The sequence below is a fragment of the Spermophilus citellus genome (genome assembly GCF_964194105.1).
Source record: "Spermophilus citellus genome assembly, chromosome: 1".
In the NCBI taxonomy this organism is placed as follows: domain Eukaryota; kingdom Metazoa; phylum Chordata; class Mammalia; order Rodentia; family Sciuridae; genus Spermophilus; species Spermophilus citellus.
This window is the reverse complement of record NC_138182.1, coordinates 16,244,386-16,261,705: the sequence shown is the minus strand read 5'-3', so window position 1 is coordinate 16,261,705 and position 17,320 is coordinate 16,244,386. Positions and strand designations below refer to the sequence as shown.

The following is a 17,320-nucleotide window of genomic DNA, read 5'->3' as shown; positions in this document are numbered from 1 at the left end:
AAAACCAAAACAAAACTCAGGTCTGGAGCTACAGTACAGCAGTTACCTAGATTGTTCAGAAATTAAAAAAAAAAAAAAAAAAACGTAAAACAAGAAAATATTTCTAAACAATGTGAGGATGGAAAAACTTTCCTGATACTGAAAAATAAGCTGCAATCATTCAGATATGCTTGGGAATCAAAGGCATGTTCTATTGCAGTGGCTAATAGCATCCATTTGTTCAGCTGTCTGCCTCAGCATCACAGTCTAGAGGTGAATTGGCCAGCTTCCCTGCAGAATGTTAAAACAGCATTTACATTTCTCACTGCTCCTTTGCTGTTATCTCCTTCAATTGAACAATGAAAACGAACAGCTACCAAAATGCCAGAGCGAACATGTCCTGATTCTAAAATGTGCTGCAGTGAAAAATTACAGAGGACCACTCTCCCATCCTTACGAGGGGCTCCCCACGTGGCCAGGTATGTGTCCCCTTCTCCTTCCAGCCCTTTTGGAATGAAGACCACGTTATTGTGATCCCCAGCTATTTAGTGTTAGTGATATCATCTATGACCTTGTAACGGAAGGGGACAATTAAAACCATTATCTCAGTTGACATTTATTAAGCACCTACTGTGTGCCGGGACACATGTGATGAACGCATTCCAGTTGACTTGCCAGCTTTTAGCACTGAAAATTCAGCATCCTGGAATTCCCCAAGTCCCAGACAACCTGGGATGGTTGGTTACTCGACCCTTTGCTAGGCACTGATAGAAGACAAATTGCAACCTTAATCCCCACCATCAAGAAGCACCAGGCTAAGAGAGAATTGGCAAAGTAAGGCAACCATCAGCTTGGAGAGATGAGTACCTGGATTGTCGGCAGTGCCCCATGCTGTGCAGATAGTTGAGTAAATCTAGCAGGGTGCCAGAGAATGCACTTTGAAGGAGACAATGCCTGAGCTTGATTTAGAGAATGAGCAGCACAACAGTCACAGTGAAATTTTACACTATGAAAAGAGGAGATGCCTGGGGACAGACAACAGGCCGCTGCATTCTGTCTGAGTCTCAGTATCCATATATCTGGTTTAGAGGTGGGATTTTTAATGTGGAATAAGCAAAAGGGAGAATATTCATTTTCACTGGGCTCTAATATGACACAGAATAAAACTGACAGTGTTTCAGTCCCAAAGATGGTGACTGTTTTCTGAACAACAAATAAATCTGTAATACCCCCAGAGGTATGTGTTAAAAAGAATGGAAATGAGTGGCTTGGGGTGGTGGCCCTTATTAGAGATTAGGGACCCCAAAGTAGACACCATGAAAAACAAATAAAATGCCAGGAAGTGTTTCTTTTTTTGTTTTTTAGCATTTTTTAATTTTGAAAGAAATTCAAACTTACAAAAAACTTGCATTCTAAGACTAAATTGCTTTATAGACTCTTCATTCAGATTAATCAATTATTAAAAGTTTGCCCCATTAACTTTCTCTCTCCTTTACACATATATGTATTTACTATTACTGAACTATTACAAAGCAAGTTGTGAAAATCCTGCTCTTTTAACTCTAAATACTCCTGCATGTATCTCCTAAGAACACTACATTATCCTATATTACCTACCCAGTGTGATCTGAGAATTGGGAAATTTAGCAAATGACAATATTATTATCTGAGAGTCAGTGTACAGATTTTGCCCACTATCTCAGTAATGTCTGTTACGGCCAATATTTTCTGATGTAGTATTCCAATCCAGGCTTGTGTGTCCCATTTGGACGCGGTGGCTCTTGTTCTTAATCTGAAAGAGTTCTTTCTTCAGTGTTTCTTTTGTCCTATGTGAGTGACATTTTGGAATAGAGTCCAGCTGTTCTTTACAATGTCCCTTGGTCTGGGTTTGTCTGATGTGTCCTTATGATTAGATCCATATGAATTTTGGCTGCCTAAGTGATGTCTTTCTTGGCACATCACATCAGGTGGTACACGATATCAATTTGTCCCATTACTCTGATCACTTGGTGAAGGTACATCCTGTGCCAAGTTTTTGCACTGTAAAACCACCAGCTTTCCTTTTGTAATTAATGTGTAATCTGTGGGAGGTGCTTTGGGAATGTGTGAATATGCTCATCAAATGTTTAGCCAGGGTTCTTTGCATCTGTATGAGTTTTCTAGGGATGCCCTGATAGTATCACAAACTACCTGGCTTGAAAGGACAGAAAGTTATTGTCTCACAGCTCTGGGGGACAGCAGTCTGAAACAAGGTGGTGCCAGCAGGGTTGGTTCCTTCTGAGGTTGTGAGGGAAGGGTCTGTTTCAGGCCACTCTCCTTAGCTGGTAAAGAGCCATCTTCTTCCCGTGTCTTCACATCATCTTCTCTCTACAGCCATCTCTGTGTCCAGATTTCCCCTTTGCATAAAGACGCCAAATTGAGTTAGGGGCCACCTTAATGTTTAGCTTTCACTTCTTTACTTCTGGAAAGACCCTGTCTCAAAATCAGCTCACATTCTGAGGTACTTTGAGTCCAAGAATACCAATCGGTGGGACACGATTCAACCCATAACTGGTACACTGTGTCCCTCCATGGACCTTCCCAGTGTTTGCCCAGACAGAACAGGATATCGTGAACCTCAGTGTTCATTATGAAACCCAAATGGCATTGACTCCTGTCCCTGTTTCCCACAAGTCAGTGCTAAGCCTGAAATCACCCAAGATGTCAGGACTGAGCTTCTTCTGCCGTCCATCTTCAGGGCTGTGCACTGTACACTCACTGGTATTTAGAATGACTTTCTCGTCTGTGCTGGAGACTTTGAAGTGGGTTTGGTTTGCTGTTCACTAGGCAAGTACAAGCTACGTGAGCCTGTCAGTGCACTAGAGCAGAGGTCACCAGCAGCTGAATTCTTGACGGTATTTATTTCTTGCAGAAACAAGTAGTCCATTAGGGAAAGTGGCTTGTCTCTTGGAATGTTGTTTTGGAGCATGTATCTGATATCCAGGCAAATGAATTCCAAAGCATATACTCAGGGTGTTTGCAATAGAGACTCCAGGCAGGGATGAGGGACCTGAAGGCGGGTGAGATGCTTCCAAAGGGTGGAAGGTCAGAAAAGAGGAAGAAACAAAGAGCCAGTTACCTGAGAACTCTGTGCTAGGAGATGAAGGAAGATGGGGTGGGGCACGTTCCCTGCAGTTTGAGGTGTCATTCTCTTCAAAATGCTAGTTCTGTGACCTTCACCTGCATTACATCTTGTGTTGGAATGAGCAAAGCCTTAGAAAGACATTCACTGGTTTCCCTTGGTTTCTTGATCAGGTCACAGACATAAAAGAGAAATTGAAGCTCTCTAAAAAGGTCTGGTCGGCATTACCCTATGCCATCTGCAAGGACGAGCGCGTGACAGCGGGCACTTCCAACGAGGAGGAGTGCTGGAATGGCCACAGCAAAGCCAGGTGAGGAGACGCGATGTCCGATTGGGGCACCACACACTCCCCCTGGAAGACCCCTGGCACAACTCCGCAGACCTGTTTATGCAAAAAGCAATGGAAGGTGGAAGGACACTGTAACTCAGCAACAGTTGTTGAGAATGACAGGTTTGATGGGCACCTGGGAGCACTTACTCTCTAGGTGCCATGAAGCTTGGACTCCTTGCCCTGGATGCCTCGCCAAGGGATGAGGACAGAAGGATGGTGACAGGTGCCAGGTTACACATAGCCTGAGAGCACAAAGAGCCCTTTTGTGTTCACTTAGAGCTATTTTTATCCATAGTTAAATTTACAGAGCCACTTTTACTCTTTTTTCCCCCATTGGGAGTTAAGCAGGAAATGAAAATTCAACTGGAATATTTATTTATTATTTATTTATTTGCACCCTTGGAGGAAAATAAATCCAAGTGTTTATTGAAAAGATTTTTTTTTTAATGGCGAGGGATAACTGGGTAAAAGATTTAATAGCCCCCATGTCTTGGGGAGTCCCCTCCAAGCCTCCCCGGCACCTCCTGATAAGAGATGGTTCTGTTTCCATCTTCCTGCCCTGCTAATCCTGGCTATGACCACTTCATAAGGAACTGCTGCATGTGTTGGTTCATCTCAGAAATGGGCGTGGCCTGGGTTCTCACAGGGTGGAGAAATTGGATGGGGAACTGGCTGGGAGTTGGCAGACAGAACCAGAGGAGAGGGATCTGCCAGAGCCCAGCTGCAGGTGAGTGAAGCAGCTGGTAAACTGGACTCAAGAAACCTTTGAAGGTTGAACAGGGGGTGGAGAAGCCAAGAGGGGACTCTATTCTGGGGCCTCTTGGGCAGTTTCAAATGTTTGAAGCAGCTGGGATCCGAAGGGAACAAGAAGGTACGTTTGGGAGCCTCCATGGAAGGTAAGCTGGAGTGCAAGTAGGGCCAGGTAGGCGTCATTTCCCACACTGCCGCCTGGTGCTTTTCAGCATCCATTGGTAATGGTGTTATTAACCACAGCAGGAAGAGCTTAGTTAGCCAGGAGAAACCCCACACCTACAGAAAGAGTTGCCCAAAATACCACTATCCAAATCTTGGATCACAGGAGTTCAGAAGGAAATTCCTGATATTAGGAATGTGCCCTTCAAAAATACTGAGTATTGTAGTGTCTGGCCATTTAAGAAGAACTCTGGCCACACTCCAGCTGTGAATGGACGGCTCTGAATGTTCTTTTCTCAGTGGCTCTACAGAAAGCCTGGAAAGGAGCAGGTGACCTGATGAGCAAGTGCTGGATTTTTCCAGCTGCTCTGTTGCCCCTCTGCGTTCACCGTTCAGCCCTGGCTAAAATGAAGGCTGTGTTTTGAACTGCATTCACACAGTCATGCATGTTGCTGGATCTTAGCACATATGTGGTTTCTTACAAAAGGAAATAATCATGATTGTGGATAGTGGGAGTGACTAAACACCATCAAGAGAATGAGTGGGAGCAAAGACCATTGAAGAAGAGCAACAGATCACCTTACCTCTTAAATAATCAGCCACTAAATACCCACTCCCCAGGTTCAGTGAACAAATGAAATGGATCCTTATCTCTAGAAAAGACTGAGTGGGTTTACATCATTCATTCAGCTCCTCAATACATCAGCAATATTATGAAGTGAGACACTACCTATAAGATTATAAGATGCAGGTACTATAAAATGGTAGTGGGGTCAGTGTGTGAAAAGGCACAGTAACTAGAAAGAGGACAGGGGTCCGGGAGGTCCAGGAAAAGGCAGAGATCCAGCACCATACCACTGAATTGCAGGTTTAGGAGAAGACCATATAGAAAGGTAAACACTTGAATCAGTACCCAAGAGCCACATTTTAATTTTATCCTGTGACCAACAAGAAACATTAGAGGATTTTATACAGTGGAGGAAATGACTAAAGTTTAATGCAATAAAGTCACTTGCAGAAATATTCCAGAATTTAACCCAATACACTGTCCCTTTCATTATGCAATAAGTATATTATAGAAAAAGATGAGACTGTCAAATATTTGTGACTCAAATTGTGTTCCCCTTGAAAAATTACAATTTCATGCTTCCTTTTAGGTCCTATTTTTACTCTTCTGCTGAAAGGAAGTCTTAATATTACAACTTTATATTGACTAGCAGAGTAAATAGATAGCCAGTGAAGACTTGTTGAATTAAATTTAGCTGAAGTTTTCTTCTCTTGCAAATAATTGATCTAGAAGCACACGAGATAAGTTTCTCAATTAAAGAAATTCTACTGAACTGTTTTGAAAGTTGAAGAATCCATCTGATCATGAGAGGTTAATCAATGGGTGCTAAGTTACTATTAGAAGAAATAGATTCTGGTATGTTCTTGCACAAAAAGGTGACTGTAAATATCAAAATGTATTATGTTTCTAAAAAGCTAGAAGAAAGGATTTTGAATACTTTCACCATAAAGAAATGAGGAGAAAGATATGCTTACCCTGATTTGAACATTATATGTTTCCAAACATCACATGGGACCCCATAAAGAATGCACAACTTTTATGCATCAATTAAAATATAAGAGTAAAGAATTCATTGTAATGCAGATCATTACATTTTCCCCTACTTTTGAAGTATAGATTTTAAAATGACAGACATTTTTAAATGTTTATGAATAGTTGTAAAACCAAGAAAAATGAAGTAAGAAAGGTTATTCTTATCTCCTGAGTTAAATGAAAGAAATAGAAACTTTATTTTAAAAAAAAATCTATCGACACATTCATGGATATGGACCAGAGTCATCTCTAAGGATTGATGGAGTGTCGTGTCCGGAGTTTATGCATGAGAACCTGTGTACTGAGGTCTCCCATGAGCCAGACAGTCTCCCTGTCTATATGTTTCATCCATCAGACTCTCAGGCACATTCTCCATTTGTACCACTCCTACAGCCCTTTTGTTCTAAGTATTTGATCAGACTTGTCTTCTGTCACCCATAGTTTCCCAATTATTTTTTGTATTCTCCTCCCCAGCTGTTTCCCATATTTCCTTGATTCAGAAAGATGCCTATTGCAGATGCTAATGTTTCTGAAATCAAAATGACTCCTATAGTGGATATGTCCATTTATTCTAGTGATTACCTTATTTTCCCAGAAAGCTATGATTAAATTAATGGTACCTGCTGAGATTGAGGATGACTTGAACTATAACAGGAAACACATAGATGTGGTAGGGCTGAAACCATAGGGTGGCTGAAAATAGTTTGTAAATTCTAGAACAATGCTGCTCAAACTTTGGTGTACAGGCTCAACTCTTGGAAACCTTGTTAAAATGCAGATTCTGATTCAGTAAGTATGGCAGGATGAATGTCTGTGTCCCCTTAAAATTCTTATGTTGAAATCCTAACCCCCAGTGTGACGGTACTTTGGGAGGTTATCGGGTCATGAGAATGGAAGCCTTCTATGTGGGATTAGTGCCTTTATAAAAAGAGGCAGGAGAAAGACGATATCTCCTCCCCTCCTCCCCTGTGAAGACAGAACAAGAAGGTTGCCATCTGCAAAAACCAGGAAAAGAGATAGTACTAGACATGGAATCTGCCAACTCCTTAAATTTTGATTACCCCAAACCCCAGGACCATGAGAAATAAGCGTGTATTGTTTAAGCCCTCCAGTCTCTGGTATTTTTGTTATAGAAGCCTGAACTGACAAAGACAAGAAGTTCAGGTGGGACCTGAGTAAGAATCTGCATTTCCAACAAATTCCCAAGTGATGCACTTATTGCTGGTCCAGGAACCACACTTTGAGTAACAGGCTCTGAGGCAGAGTTGCCAGAACTGGAACTTTAAAATACTAGATGAAAAATGGAACACACTTATACTTAAAAAAATTCCACAGTGTATGTGAAATTCAAATTTAACTGACAGCCCTATGTTTCATCTGGCAGCACCACCTTCAGCTCCTATCGACATGTAAGATATTCCTTTCTCAGTTCTCACACCAGCCTCCAGGAGCATGTCCCAGTTTTCTGTTTTCCCTTTGCCTTCCCAGGTACTTTTGATGTTGGCTTTAGACTTTTCTTGTATTAAAAACAACAGCAATATAGGCAGGGAGGTCACATAGTTCAGTTGTGTGTCACCCACTGGGTAGAGGCAAGGTTGACATCATCTTGACTGAAAATTGCTTAGGCTTCACAAGTGCATCAAGAGAGAATTTAGGCTGGAAATATAGCAGAACCTTCACAATGCAGGGTAGAGTTCACACAGACTCCTGGTCTCAAATGGTCCATTGTGATGACTGGCAAGAATAAATTTGATTCCTGAATCGTTGGTCAGTACTTGAGTCAATGAATATCTTAGTCAGCTCTAGATGCTATAACAAAAATACCATAGATACAGAGGCCTGAACAACAGAAATTCACTTTGCACAGTTCCAGAGGCTGGGACATTTAAGAGCAGGGTACCTTCAAGGTTGGGTTCTGGTGAAGGACCTCTTCCTAAACATCCTGTAGATGGCCACCTTCTTCCCCATCCTCATAAGGTGGAAAGAGAGAGGTCTCTTCCCTTTCTCTTCTAAAGGTACTAATCCCATCACAGGGCCTCGAAACTCATGACTTTACCCAACCCTAATTATCTTCCAAAGACCCACCAAATAAATACCACCACACTGGAAATTCGGTGTTTACCACACTGATCTTGGGGCATGCAACATTTGTTTTGTAGCAGTTGGGACTTATAATAATCACATCCCACTCATCAGAAGAGTTAATTCAGGATTTTCCTTAGAATTCACAGCAGCATCTGTCACCTGAGAAAGGCAGCATCAGACGCATCTTCAGTGACCAGAAGGAAAGTCCATTTGCAGGTGTAACTTCTACGTCTCCCATTTTCCACTGACCTAAGCAACATCTTAGGGGAAAATGGGAGAAGACACAGGAGCACTCTGACTCCACACAGACAAATAGGAACTGAAAAGAAGCTAGTAAGTTACAGAGGAAAATCAATAATAATCTAGAAGCCAAAGGGAAAAAAATTAAAGACTTGTGGTGCAGGTTACAAATCTAGGCCTCCTAAAGTTCCGGGGTGAACCCAGAGACCCTAGGAAGACATTTGCAGCCATCAGTCATGCCTGAGAAGGGCGTCCTGGGCAGCCAGTGGCCAGAATGAGCTGTCTGTTCAGGAGCTAGAGAAGAATGATTAGGTAGAAGGCAGGAAAGCACAGACTTGCAAGAAAATAAAACTTTTATATGGTTAGCAGCTACAGGCTAGAAGTCTGCCAGGCAGTAGCAGAAGAAAACACTCAATGCCTATGACTTTCACATAGACTCTGTCTTTTTGACTCATAGGCAGATTTTTGCTATTTCAGGACACACCATATTAAACTACAGCATCTATAGCTTCCTTTAGGATTGTTTTCTCTTTATCAGGACCCTTTTTCTAAACTCATGGGGATTAAAAAGGAAAGGAGAATATGGGAGACATGAGACCAGAAGAATGCAAACCAGTCTGGGAGTGGTGCCCCATAGACACCGGGGTTATCTGATAGGATGTAAATGAGCTGAGGGTTTTCAGGGTCTTTGAGTCAATCATTTCCGGACTCTTCCCTCTCCCCCATGGAACTGGCAAAATGACTAGGATTTTGCTTCCTGCAGGCCAGTGTTTAGCTGTCAATGTGTCCTCTCTTTCAAACGCCTTCTGGGAGGAGGCGATCAAGGAGCTGGCTGAAGGACAAGGATTAATTGGACCCTTTGGAGACGTGGCTTTTGTAGGGAGCCTCTGCTGTATTTTTAGGTACCTGATCCTCACAGAAATAGTGCATCCCCAAGGAACTCCTTCCCAAGGCCAAGAAGTACACACAGTAAATTGTAAGGTGTAGGAACAGCAATGAAATCTAGAAAATAGATCAGTCACTCTCACCAGCCACTGTGTGGATTGACTAACCAAAGAAAATAGCAAGTTCTGACTGGATAAGTCTGAGCAGATGGAAGGAAGGCGAAATGATGCATGGTGATGAGAAATCTGTCAAGACAGTGACTCGGCAGGTCTGGCAGGACAATATTGTTTTAGTCTGATGGCAGAGTATGTCTCAAAGCACTCTAGCTGTATTTTAAACTGCAAAATATTCAATACATGCCCAGCCAGGCAAACACGTTGGGAAGGTGGGAATTCTGTCTAAGAAAAGAACTGGCAACTGTCAAACCTGGCATTCTAAAATGCTTTACTTCCCCCTTCCCCTGGCATATCAGGGGAGGGAAGATCCATGGATTCTTCCTGACTGTCTGGGGTGGGGAGAAGAAGTTGCATGAACCTATTACAAGTGATAAAAGATGTTGGACACAGTTGTCTACAAACAGGAGAAGGGAAGCCTAAGGCTAGTCCATAGCTAGGCACCCCTGAAAACTGGCTCACGGCTCTTTTTCCTCTGTCTGCTCTGTAGTTTGCTGACTTCAGTTTTACCAACAAGCGATGGGTTTGGGGAACCTCCTGCCAATGAGTCAAGCAGCCAAGTCAAAGAATTTAGCTTCTTCTCACTGCTGCAACTGTGGAGCTGTGGGTTCTCCAAGACCTCCCAAGATGTTCCCTGCCTCCATGCTCCAGTTGGAGAATAGCCACCACAAATCATTCTTCTGTACATAAAAACAGGCTTTAAAACCCAGGATGCTGCTGCTGACAGCTGCTCCTAAGGACCTAGTTTGGTATTGAAGGAAGCCATGTTTAACCACTTAATTTGCATAAGCACACATTATATTTGCGGAGTGAAGAACAAAATAAAGTGGTTTGGTGACTTGCCCATGGTCACACTGCCCTGAGAGATCTGTCCTAAAGAGATCTCAGGTGTCCCAGGTCACTGTTGGTGAGCCTTTGACCACATCGTGGTGTCATAGCTCGTGGACCACCCATCTCCACAGTCTTCAGAATCTGTAAAGCCATTTAAAGCAAAAGCTCACAGTGTGCTTTAAGTAATACCACTTTCCAGCCAGGAAAACTGGAAAGGGATAAAAAGTAATCTATATCACAAACCTTTATAAAAAGTTATACTTAAATCTTTTTCTTTAATCATGGTAAAGCACACCAAACATAAAATCTGCCATTTTAACCACTTGGTCAGTGCACAGTTCATTGATAATAAGCACGTTTACATTGTGCAGTTTTCACTGTCCTCCATCCACACAAGCTTTTCCTCCTCCCACACCAAGCTTTGTACCCAGTGAACATGAATTCCCCACCCTTCTGCCCCAGGCCCTGCACTCACAGGTCTAATCTCTATCTCTATGATTCTGACTATTGTTCCTGTTAGAACCATATAATATTTGTCTTTTGTGCCTGATTTATTTCACTTAGTCTAATACCCTCAAGATGTATCCATGCCATACCACACGTGTTTCCTTCCTTTATAAGGCTGAATAATATTCCCCTGTACATAAATACCACATTTCCATTGTATCCATCCACCCACCAATGAACTCTCGGGATATGGACACTTTGGGGTTATTGTGAGTAATTCCACTGTGAACAGAAGTGTCCAAACATATGCTCCACTCCTTTCTTTCAATACTTTCAGGTATATGCCAAGAGGTGGAATCACTACCACACAGAGTAGTTCTCTTTTCAGTATTTTGAGGAACCAAAACCATGCTGCTGGCCATAGAGCCTGCGCCATTTTCTATTTCCAGCAGCTGTTTTCCTGGTTCTTGTTTCTCCACCTCCTTGCCAAGGGTGGTTATTTTTTGTCTGCTGTTTTAAATAATACCTATCCTAATGTGTGTGAAGCATAAAACTTAGATTTTAAGTAAACTTCTGAAAGAGGTCACGGCACCATAAGGTTTACAATTCTTTATTGGAGACCCTTGAGACCATGTGTGTTTCCAGAATTTTTTAAATTTTACAAGATTACCACAGTGAATATGTTGTATATTATGTAATATTCCCAGTGGGGTCTGGACCTACCACCTGCAAAACCTACATTAATATTTCTGTAGCCAAATGTATTAATATTGCAGTAAGAGGGATAAATGAGGACTATTACTAGCCTCATTTCATATTTGATGAAGTTTTGCTAACAAGTGGATTATTTTTAAAAACACACTTGTGTTTGAATTTTGGAACTGAACAAAAGGAATTCTGGATCTATATTAGCATTATATTAGGCTGACTCTTAAATCTGCTGAAGATGAGTGAATATGTAACTTAGAACAAGAAATTGCTACAGAGTCTTGTATGGAATGGAGCTCATTTGCACCAACAAACAGTTGAAATTGCTCACACCTCACTCTTCTGATTATGCTCAGATACATTTTTTAAAGTATTTATTTATTTATTTATTTTAGTTTTCGGCGGACACAACATCTTTGTTTGTATGTGGTGCTGAGGATCCAACCCTGGCTGCACGCATGCCAGGCGAGCGCGCTACCGCTTGAGCCACATCCCAGCCCTCAGATACATTTTCAGGCACCTGAAAACAAACCTAAGCCAGCAGCTAGGCATCTTGTTTCACCCCTTTTCTACCTCAGTCCCCACTTGGATTCATGTCAACCCCACTGGGCACCTCTAAGCTAACCTTCCCTTCTAGTGCCTCCCATCTCATACTTGTACCTTCCAAATCCTAATCTTGAGAGTGTGTGTCCCTTTCCCTCCAAATGCAACTCTTTTTTTTCAGTATTTTGAAACAGAACAACTGCCAGTATGTGAAAAAGAAATAAGAAAAATCACCCCCTTCACAATAGCTTCAACAAATAAATAAATAGAAGACCTGGGAATTAATCTAACCAAGGAGGTAAAAGATCTGCACTGTGAAAACTATAGAACACCAAAAAAAAAAAAAAAAGAAAGAAAGAAAAGAAATTGAAGAGGCCCTCAGAAATGGAAAGACCTTCCGTGTTCTTGGATAGGCAGAATGAATATAGTCAAAATAACCATACTACCAAAAATAATATAAATATTCAATGCACTCCCCATCAAAATACCAATGACATTCTTCACAGAAGTAGACGAACAAACAGTCCTAAAATTCAATTGGAAGAATAAGAAACCCAGAATAGCCACAGCAACTCTGAGCCAAAAAAGTGATGTAGGAGGCATCACAATACCTGACTTCAAATTATACCACAGAGCTATCGTAGCAAAAGCAGCATGGTATTGGCATCAAAACAGACGTGAAGACCAATGGAACAGAACACATAATAAAGAGACAAACTCACATACTTGTAGCCATCTAATACTTGACAAAGTTGCCAAAAATATATTTTGGAGAAAAAGACATCCTTTTTAATAAATGGTGCTGGGAAAATCGTATAGCAATATGTAGAAAAATAAATTCGATCTTATGTCTCATCCTGCACAAAACCCAAATCAAAATGGATCAAAGACTTAAGATTTAGTCTTGTAATTGCAGAAAAAAAAATATATGGTATACACTTCATCATATAGGTACAGGCACAAACTTCTTCAACAAGACCCCTAAAGCTCAAGAAATAAAATCAAGAATCAATAAGTGGGATATTATCAAATTAAAATCTTCTGCACAGCAAAGGGAATGAAGAGAGAGCCTACGGAACTGGAGACAATCTTTGCCAGCCACATGCCTGACAGGGAACTAATATCCAGAACATAAAATGAACTCCAAAAACTCAATGCTAAAAAAAAAAAAAAAAAAAACCAAGTAGTCCAATCAGTAAATGGGCAAAATAGCTAAACAGAAATTTCTCAAAAGAAGAAATACAAATGGCCAAGAAATATATGAAAAAAAAAATATTCAGCATCTCTAGCACTTAGGGAATGAAAGTCAAAACTACACTAAGATTTCATCTCACGCTAGTCAGATTGGCAGTGATCAAGAACATGAATAATAATAAATGCTGGTGAAGATGTGGGGGAAAAGGTACATTTGTACTTTATTTGTGGGACTGCAAATCAGTGTAACCACTCTGGAAAGCAGAGGAATGGAGGCACCATAAGACCCAACTATTTCACTCCTCAGTATTTATCCAAAAGAACTAAAATCAACATACCATAGTGGTACAGCCACAGCAATGTTAATAACAGCACAATTCACCATAGCTAAATCATGGAGTCAACCCAAAGGCCTGTCAATAGATGAGTGGATGAAAAAAATGTGGTCTATATACACAGTGGAGTTTTGCTCAGCTATAAAGAAGAATGAAATGATGGCATTTGCTGGTAAATGGATAGAAATGAAGAAAACCATGCCAAGTGAAACAAGCCAAACTCAGACAAGCAAAGGTTGCATGTTTCCTGTCGTATGTGGAAGCTAGAACAAAATAAGGGAAAGAAGACAGTGGGCGAGGGAAGGGGATAGCACAAAGATACAGGTAAGATTAGTGGAGTCGACGTAGGTGAATGAGAGTGGGAGGAAGAGAAAGGGGAAGATAAATGGAATGGATTTAACAAAATCATGCTATATTCATATATAAAGATACCAAAAGGAACTTCACTTTTAGGTATTTGTAGAAGAAAGCAAGTTTAATAGAATAGAGGAGGGAGAATAACAGGAGAGAGGAGGGGAGGAAAAGGAGGCGATGGAGTTTGAAATCATGTATGATTTTGTCAAAATGAACTCAGCCTGTTACTATGTATGATTACAATGCTCAAAAAAATAAATAAATAAACAGGCAGAACAACTGCTGGCATGAACATGCTGATGAGAGACACTGATTGCTGACAAGTCGACATGCCCATCCTCCCACACCCCACATTCATATGTCAACAGATCTTTCTGGAAGCATTGGCTCAACCATAAAGAGTCGTTGTCAGTGATGATAATGGAAAGTACAGTGGTTGACCAGTGGAAAACTTCTGCAAGAATGAGTGTGTCTGACGTTTCTCAGGTGACAAGCTGTCAACTCTGCCATTGAGGGTCCTGGCGCAGAGCCTGCAGCCACCCACAAGATTGAATATGTCAGCCCCCCTGTTAAGTTCTTGCATGACTCTTCCTAATCAGCTATCATATTTGGATGTGATCAAAGAAGTCTACCTTAATGATAGGAAATTAAATGGGAAAAAAATGTAATTCTGCAAAACTGTCAAAGAGTGGGTTTCTAGCCATGTTCTTGTAAACAGAAGCCAACCAAAATGAGGAGGCTGTGCTTGGCTGCTCTTGGATGCCAACCACTTGCCACATGAAGCATTGGCAGATGATGATGCCCCTGTTCAAGCTTCTGCAATTTTTCCTCCCTTCTGGGGTCTCCCTGTTCCAAGTAAATACGCATCCCGCCTTGGAGCCAGGGATGTCCATGACAAGATTCCCCTTCTATGTCTCCCAGAGATACGATGGTACAAGAAATACAATGCCAACAAGTTGAAGAGATGAACAGAAACTAATCAAAGGAAGAAGCTTGGGGGCTCAACAATGGGTCTATTCCTGCAGGACATGAGCTTTAATATAAAGAAACCACACATGGCAGACAGCAGATGAATGGGCTCATGAGACCCTGGTGCTCAGCTGGGCTTTCACAAACCTTTGTGGCTGCACAATGGCCATCCACAGATTTAGTTAGCCTCAGGACCTAGCTCTGGTGTGGCAAAATGGCCATTTTCTTTTTCAACTACTGTAGGCTAAAGTTTTGTATTATCTTTAAAGTCACCTTTTGAATACACCAAAAGGAAGAAAGGTTCTAGAGGGCACCAGGGCATTGTTACTTGTTTTTATGGTAAGTGGCTGAGCATCAGTAGGCACAGTTTGAGACTAGGTTTCCTTGGGAGTATCTTATTGTTCTTGGATGTTCAGACTCCCAGGGGCAGCATTCTCATGCAAGGGATTGCAGTGAGCTGCTGATAAATGATGCTTGGCTTGCCGAGCTGTGCACACGGCATCTGAGAGAGACAAAGACTGTCTCTAACTCAGCCTAGATACAGCTGCAGGAACCATTGTCCAGAATGTAGAGGAAGAACAGCATCAGCCATCACCTTACAACCCTCCCAATTCTTGTGTCTGCAGCGGATGGCCTGCACTTGCCACTATGATTCCAATGGACTTTCATAAATAGATAGAACTCCTAGAGCCTGGCACATATAATTGCATGTCAATAATTGTTGATCCAATGTCATACATTAGAAGTTATATCAGAAGGGCCATCTCAGAATCCAAGAAGATTTTATTTATATCAGCTATATTAAAAGCCACAACAGAAGTTTTGCTTTATAGCAAAAATAAAGAGTTATGGGTCCATGGCTTTTTAAAATTTCTATTAGGACATTTTTTAGGGCAATAATAGTTGAAGCTTCATGGGAAAGAATTTACAGTGCACTCTGCATGTTTTACTATTCATTATTTAGCGAACATTGTAAAATCAATTTTGTTCAAGATATGGATGAAAATATAGAGCTTTTCAGGTCACCTCTGATTTAAAATGGATAAAGCAATTCATACACAAGTACGTCATGCACAAGATCCAATACCTGAAAAACGGCTTAAATATCAAAGTTTCCCTGTCAAAGTATGAAGGACAGAGCCACCTGGAGTTATTATGTTATTGTCTCTATTTTTGTATATTTTGAAATCTTCTAAAATAAAAACATTATCAAAAAAGAAAGGAAAAATGTGCCCCTTTTGGTGACGGGTCCCCTGCAGGTGTGTGGCTTTGTGACCTCGGAACTGAGGCTGGATTTCAGCACGGACCTGTTCCCTCAGCTCAGAGAAGTGGTTGTGCAATGCACAGAAGGCCCAGTTGAACTTTGCAACTGTACAAAAGGGTGAGAAGATTCCTGAAAGCTGAAGATATCTTGGGAGAAAATGAGGATCGGCCTGGGTCTTTAAGAGCATTTGGGATTTAAATGGAAAAGTACATCACAGACCACAACAAAAACCAACCAACCAACCAACAAACCCCATGGGATACTGTTTGTTAAAAAAAAAAAAAAGGCTTGCTTTTTCCTCTGCTCTCATACCACCATCAACACAGACTTCTGACATCAGATGTGTGGGGATTTCTCCTCACAGCCAGTGAGTGATGGATTCTGAGCAGACACCAGTAGGTGTCCTCTAGTCGAATTCAGTTCTTTTTTATTTATTTTTTTAATACCAGGGATTGAACCCAGGGAGGCTTAACCACTGAGCCACATCCCCAGCCCTATTTATTTATTTATTTATTTATTTGTTTGTTTATTTATTTTGAGACAGGGTCTTACTAAGTTGCTTAGGGCCTCACTAAGTTGCTGAGGCTGGCTATGAACTTGAGATCCTTCTACTTCAACCTCCCAAACTGCTATGATTATAGGTTTATGCCACTGTGTCCAGCCCCAATTCAGTTCTGACACTGCTTTTTGAGGGCTCAATCCCCAAAACTGCCCCCAAGATTGCTTATGATGTCAGTCTCAGTCCTTAGGTTGTTTACCTGTGTTTCTGTCAGACTGGCTCTAAATAGGGGTTCACACAACTCCCTCCTTAGTTTTGATTAATTTTGACATATGAAAGAGAGGCATGGAGCCCCTCTCCCTCTCTGGGTGTGCCGCCCTCCAGAACCGCTGTGTATCCTGTTATCCAGAACCCCTCTGAACCCTTTAGGTTTTTCTGGGGGCTTCCTTGCATAGACATGGTTGATAACAGCCTGGTGAGGAACCCAGCAAGGCCTGTCCTCTTCAGTATTTCTCTTGACAGCATTCCTGTGCAGCATTCCTCCCTCCAGAGAAGGGGCAGGACCCTCCTGAAATTAGGGGGCTCTTATAACCTCCTATAAGACAAGGTAGGTTGAAGAATTCCTTTAAGGCCAGTCCAAAGGAATAGATGGCATGGAGGGAATATTAGGGCTTCTACAACCTGCCTTGGAAAAGAGAAATTCTAGTTTCCATGGCCTGTGTTGGGAAGAATTCATGAGCCAGGAAACAGGGATGAAGACCAACTATGTACTTTACAATATTATGGATGAGCCAGCAAAGATGGATACAGACAGTAGATTTGTTGTAGGGGACAGATGAGGCAGGGCACC

At 41.6% G+C, this 17,320-nt stretch overlaps 1 protein-coding gene across 2 annotated transcripts in view; it reads left to right on the top strand.

The window, feature by feature from the left end:
* Window positions 1-17,320, top strand: part of GPC6 (glypican 6) — a 1,075,249-nt gene that overhangs the window by 1,045,610 nt on the left and 12,319 nt on the right. For both annotated transcript variants that reach the window (XM_081287406.1, XM_081287407.1), the window contains one exon: window positions 3,274-3,410. In XM_081287406.1, the coding sequence (XP_081143532.1) occupies window positions 3,274-3,410 (137 nt within the window). The remainder of the gene's footprint in view (window positions 1-3,273; window positions 3,411-17,320) is intronic.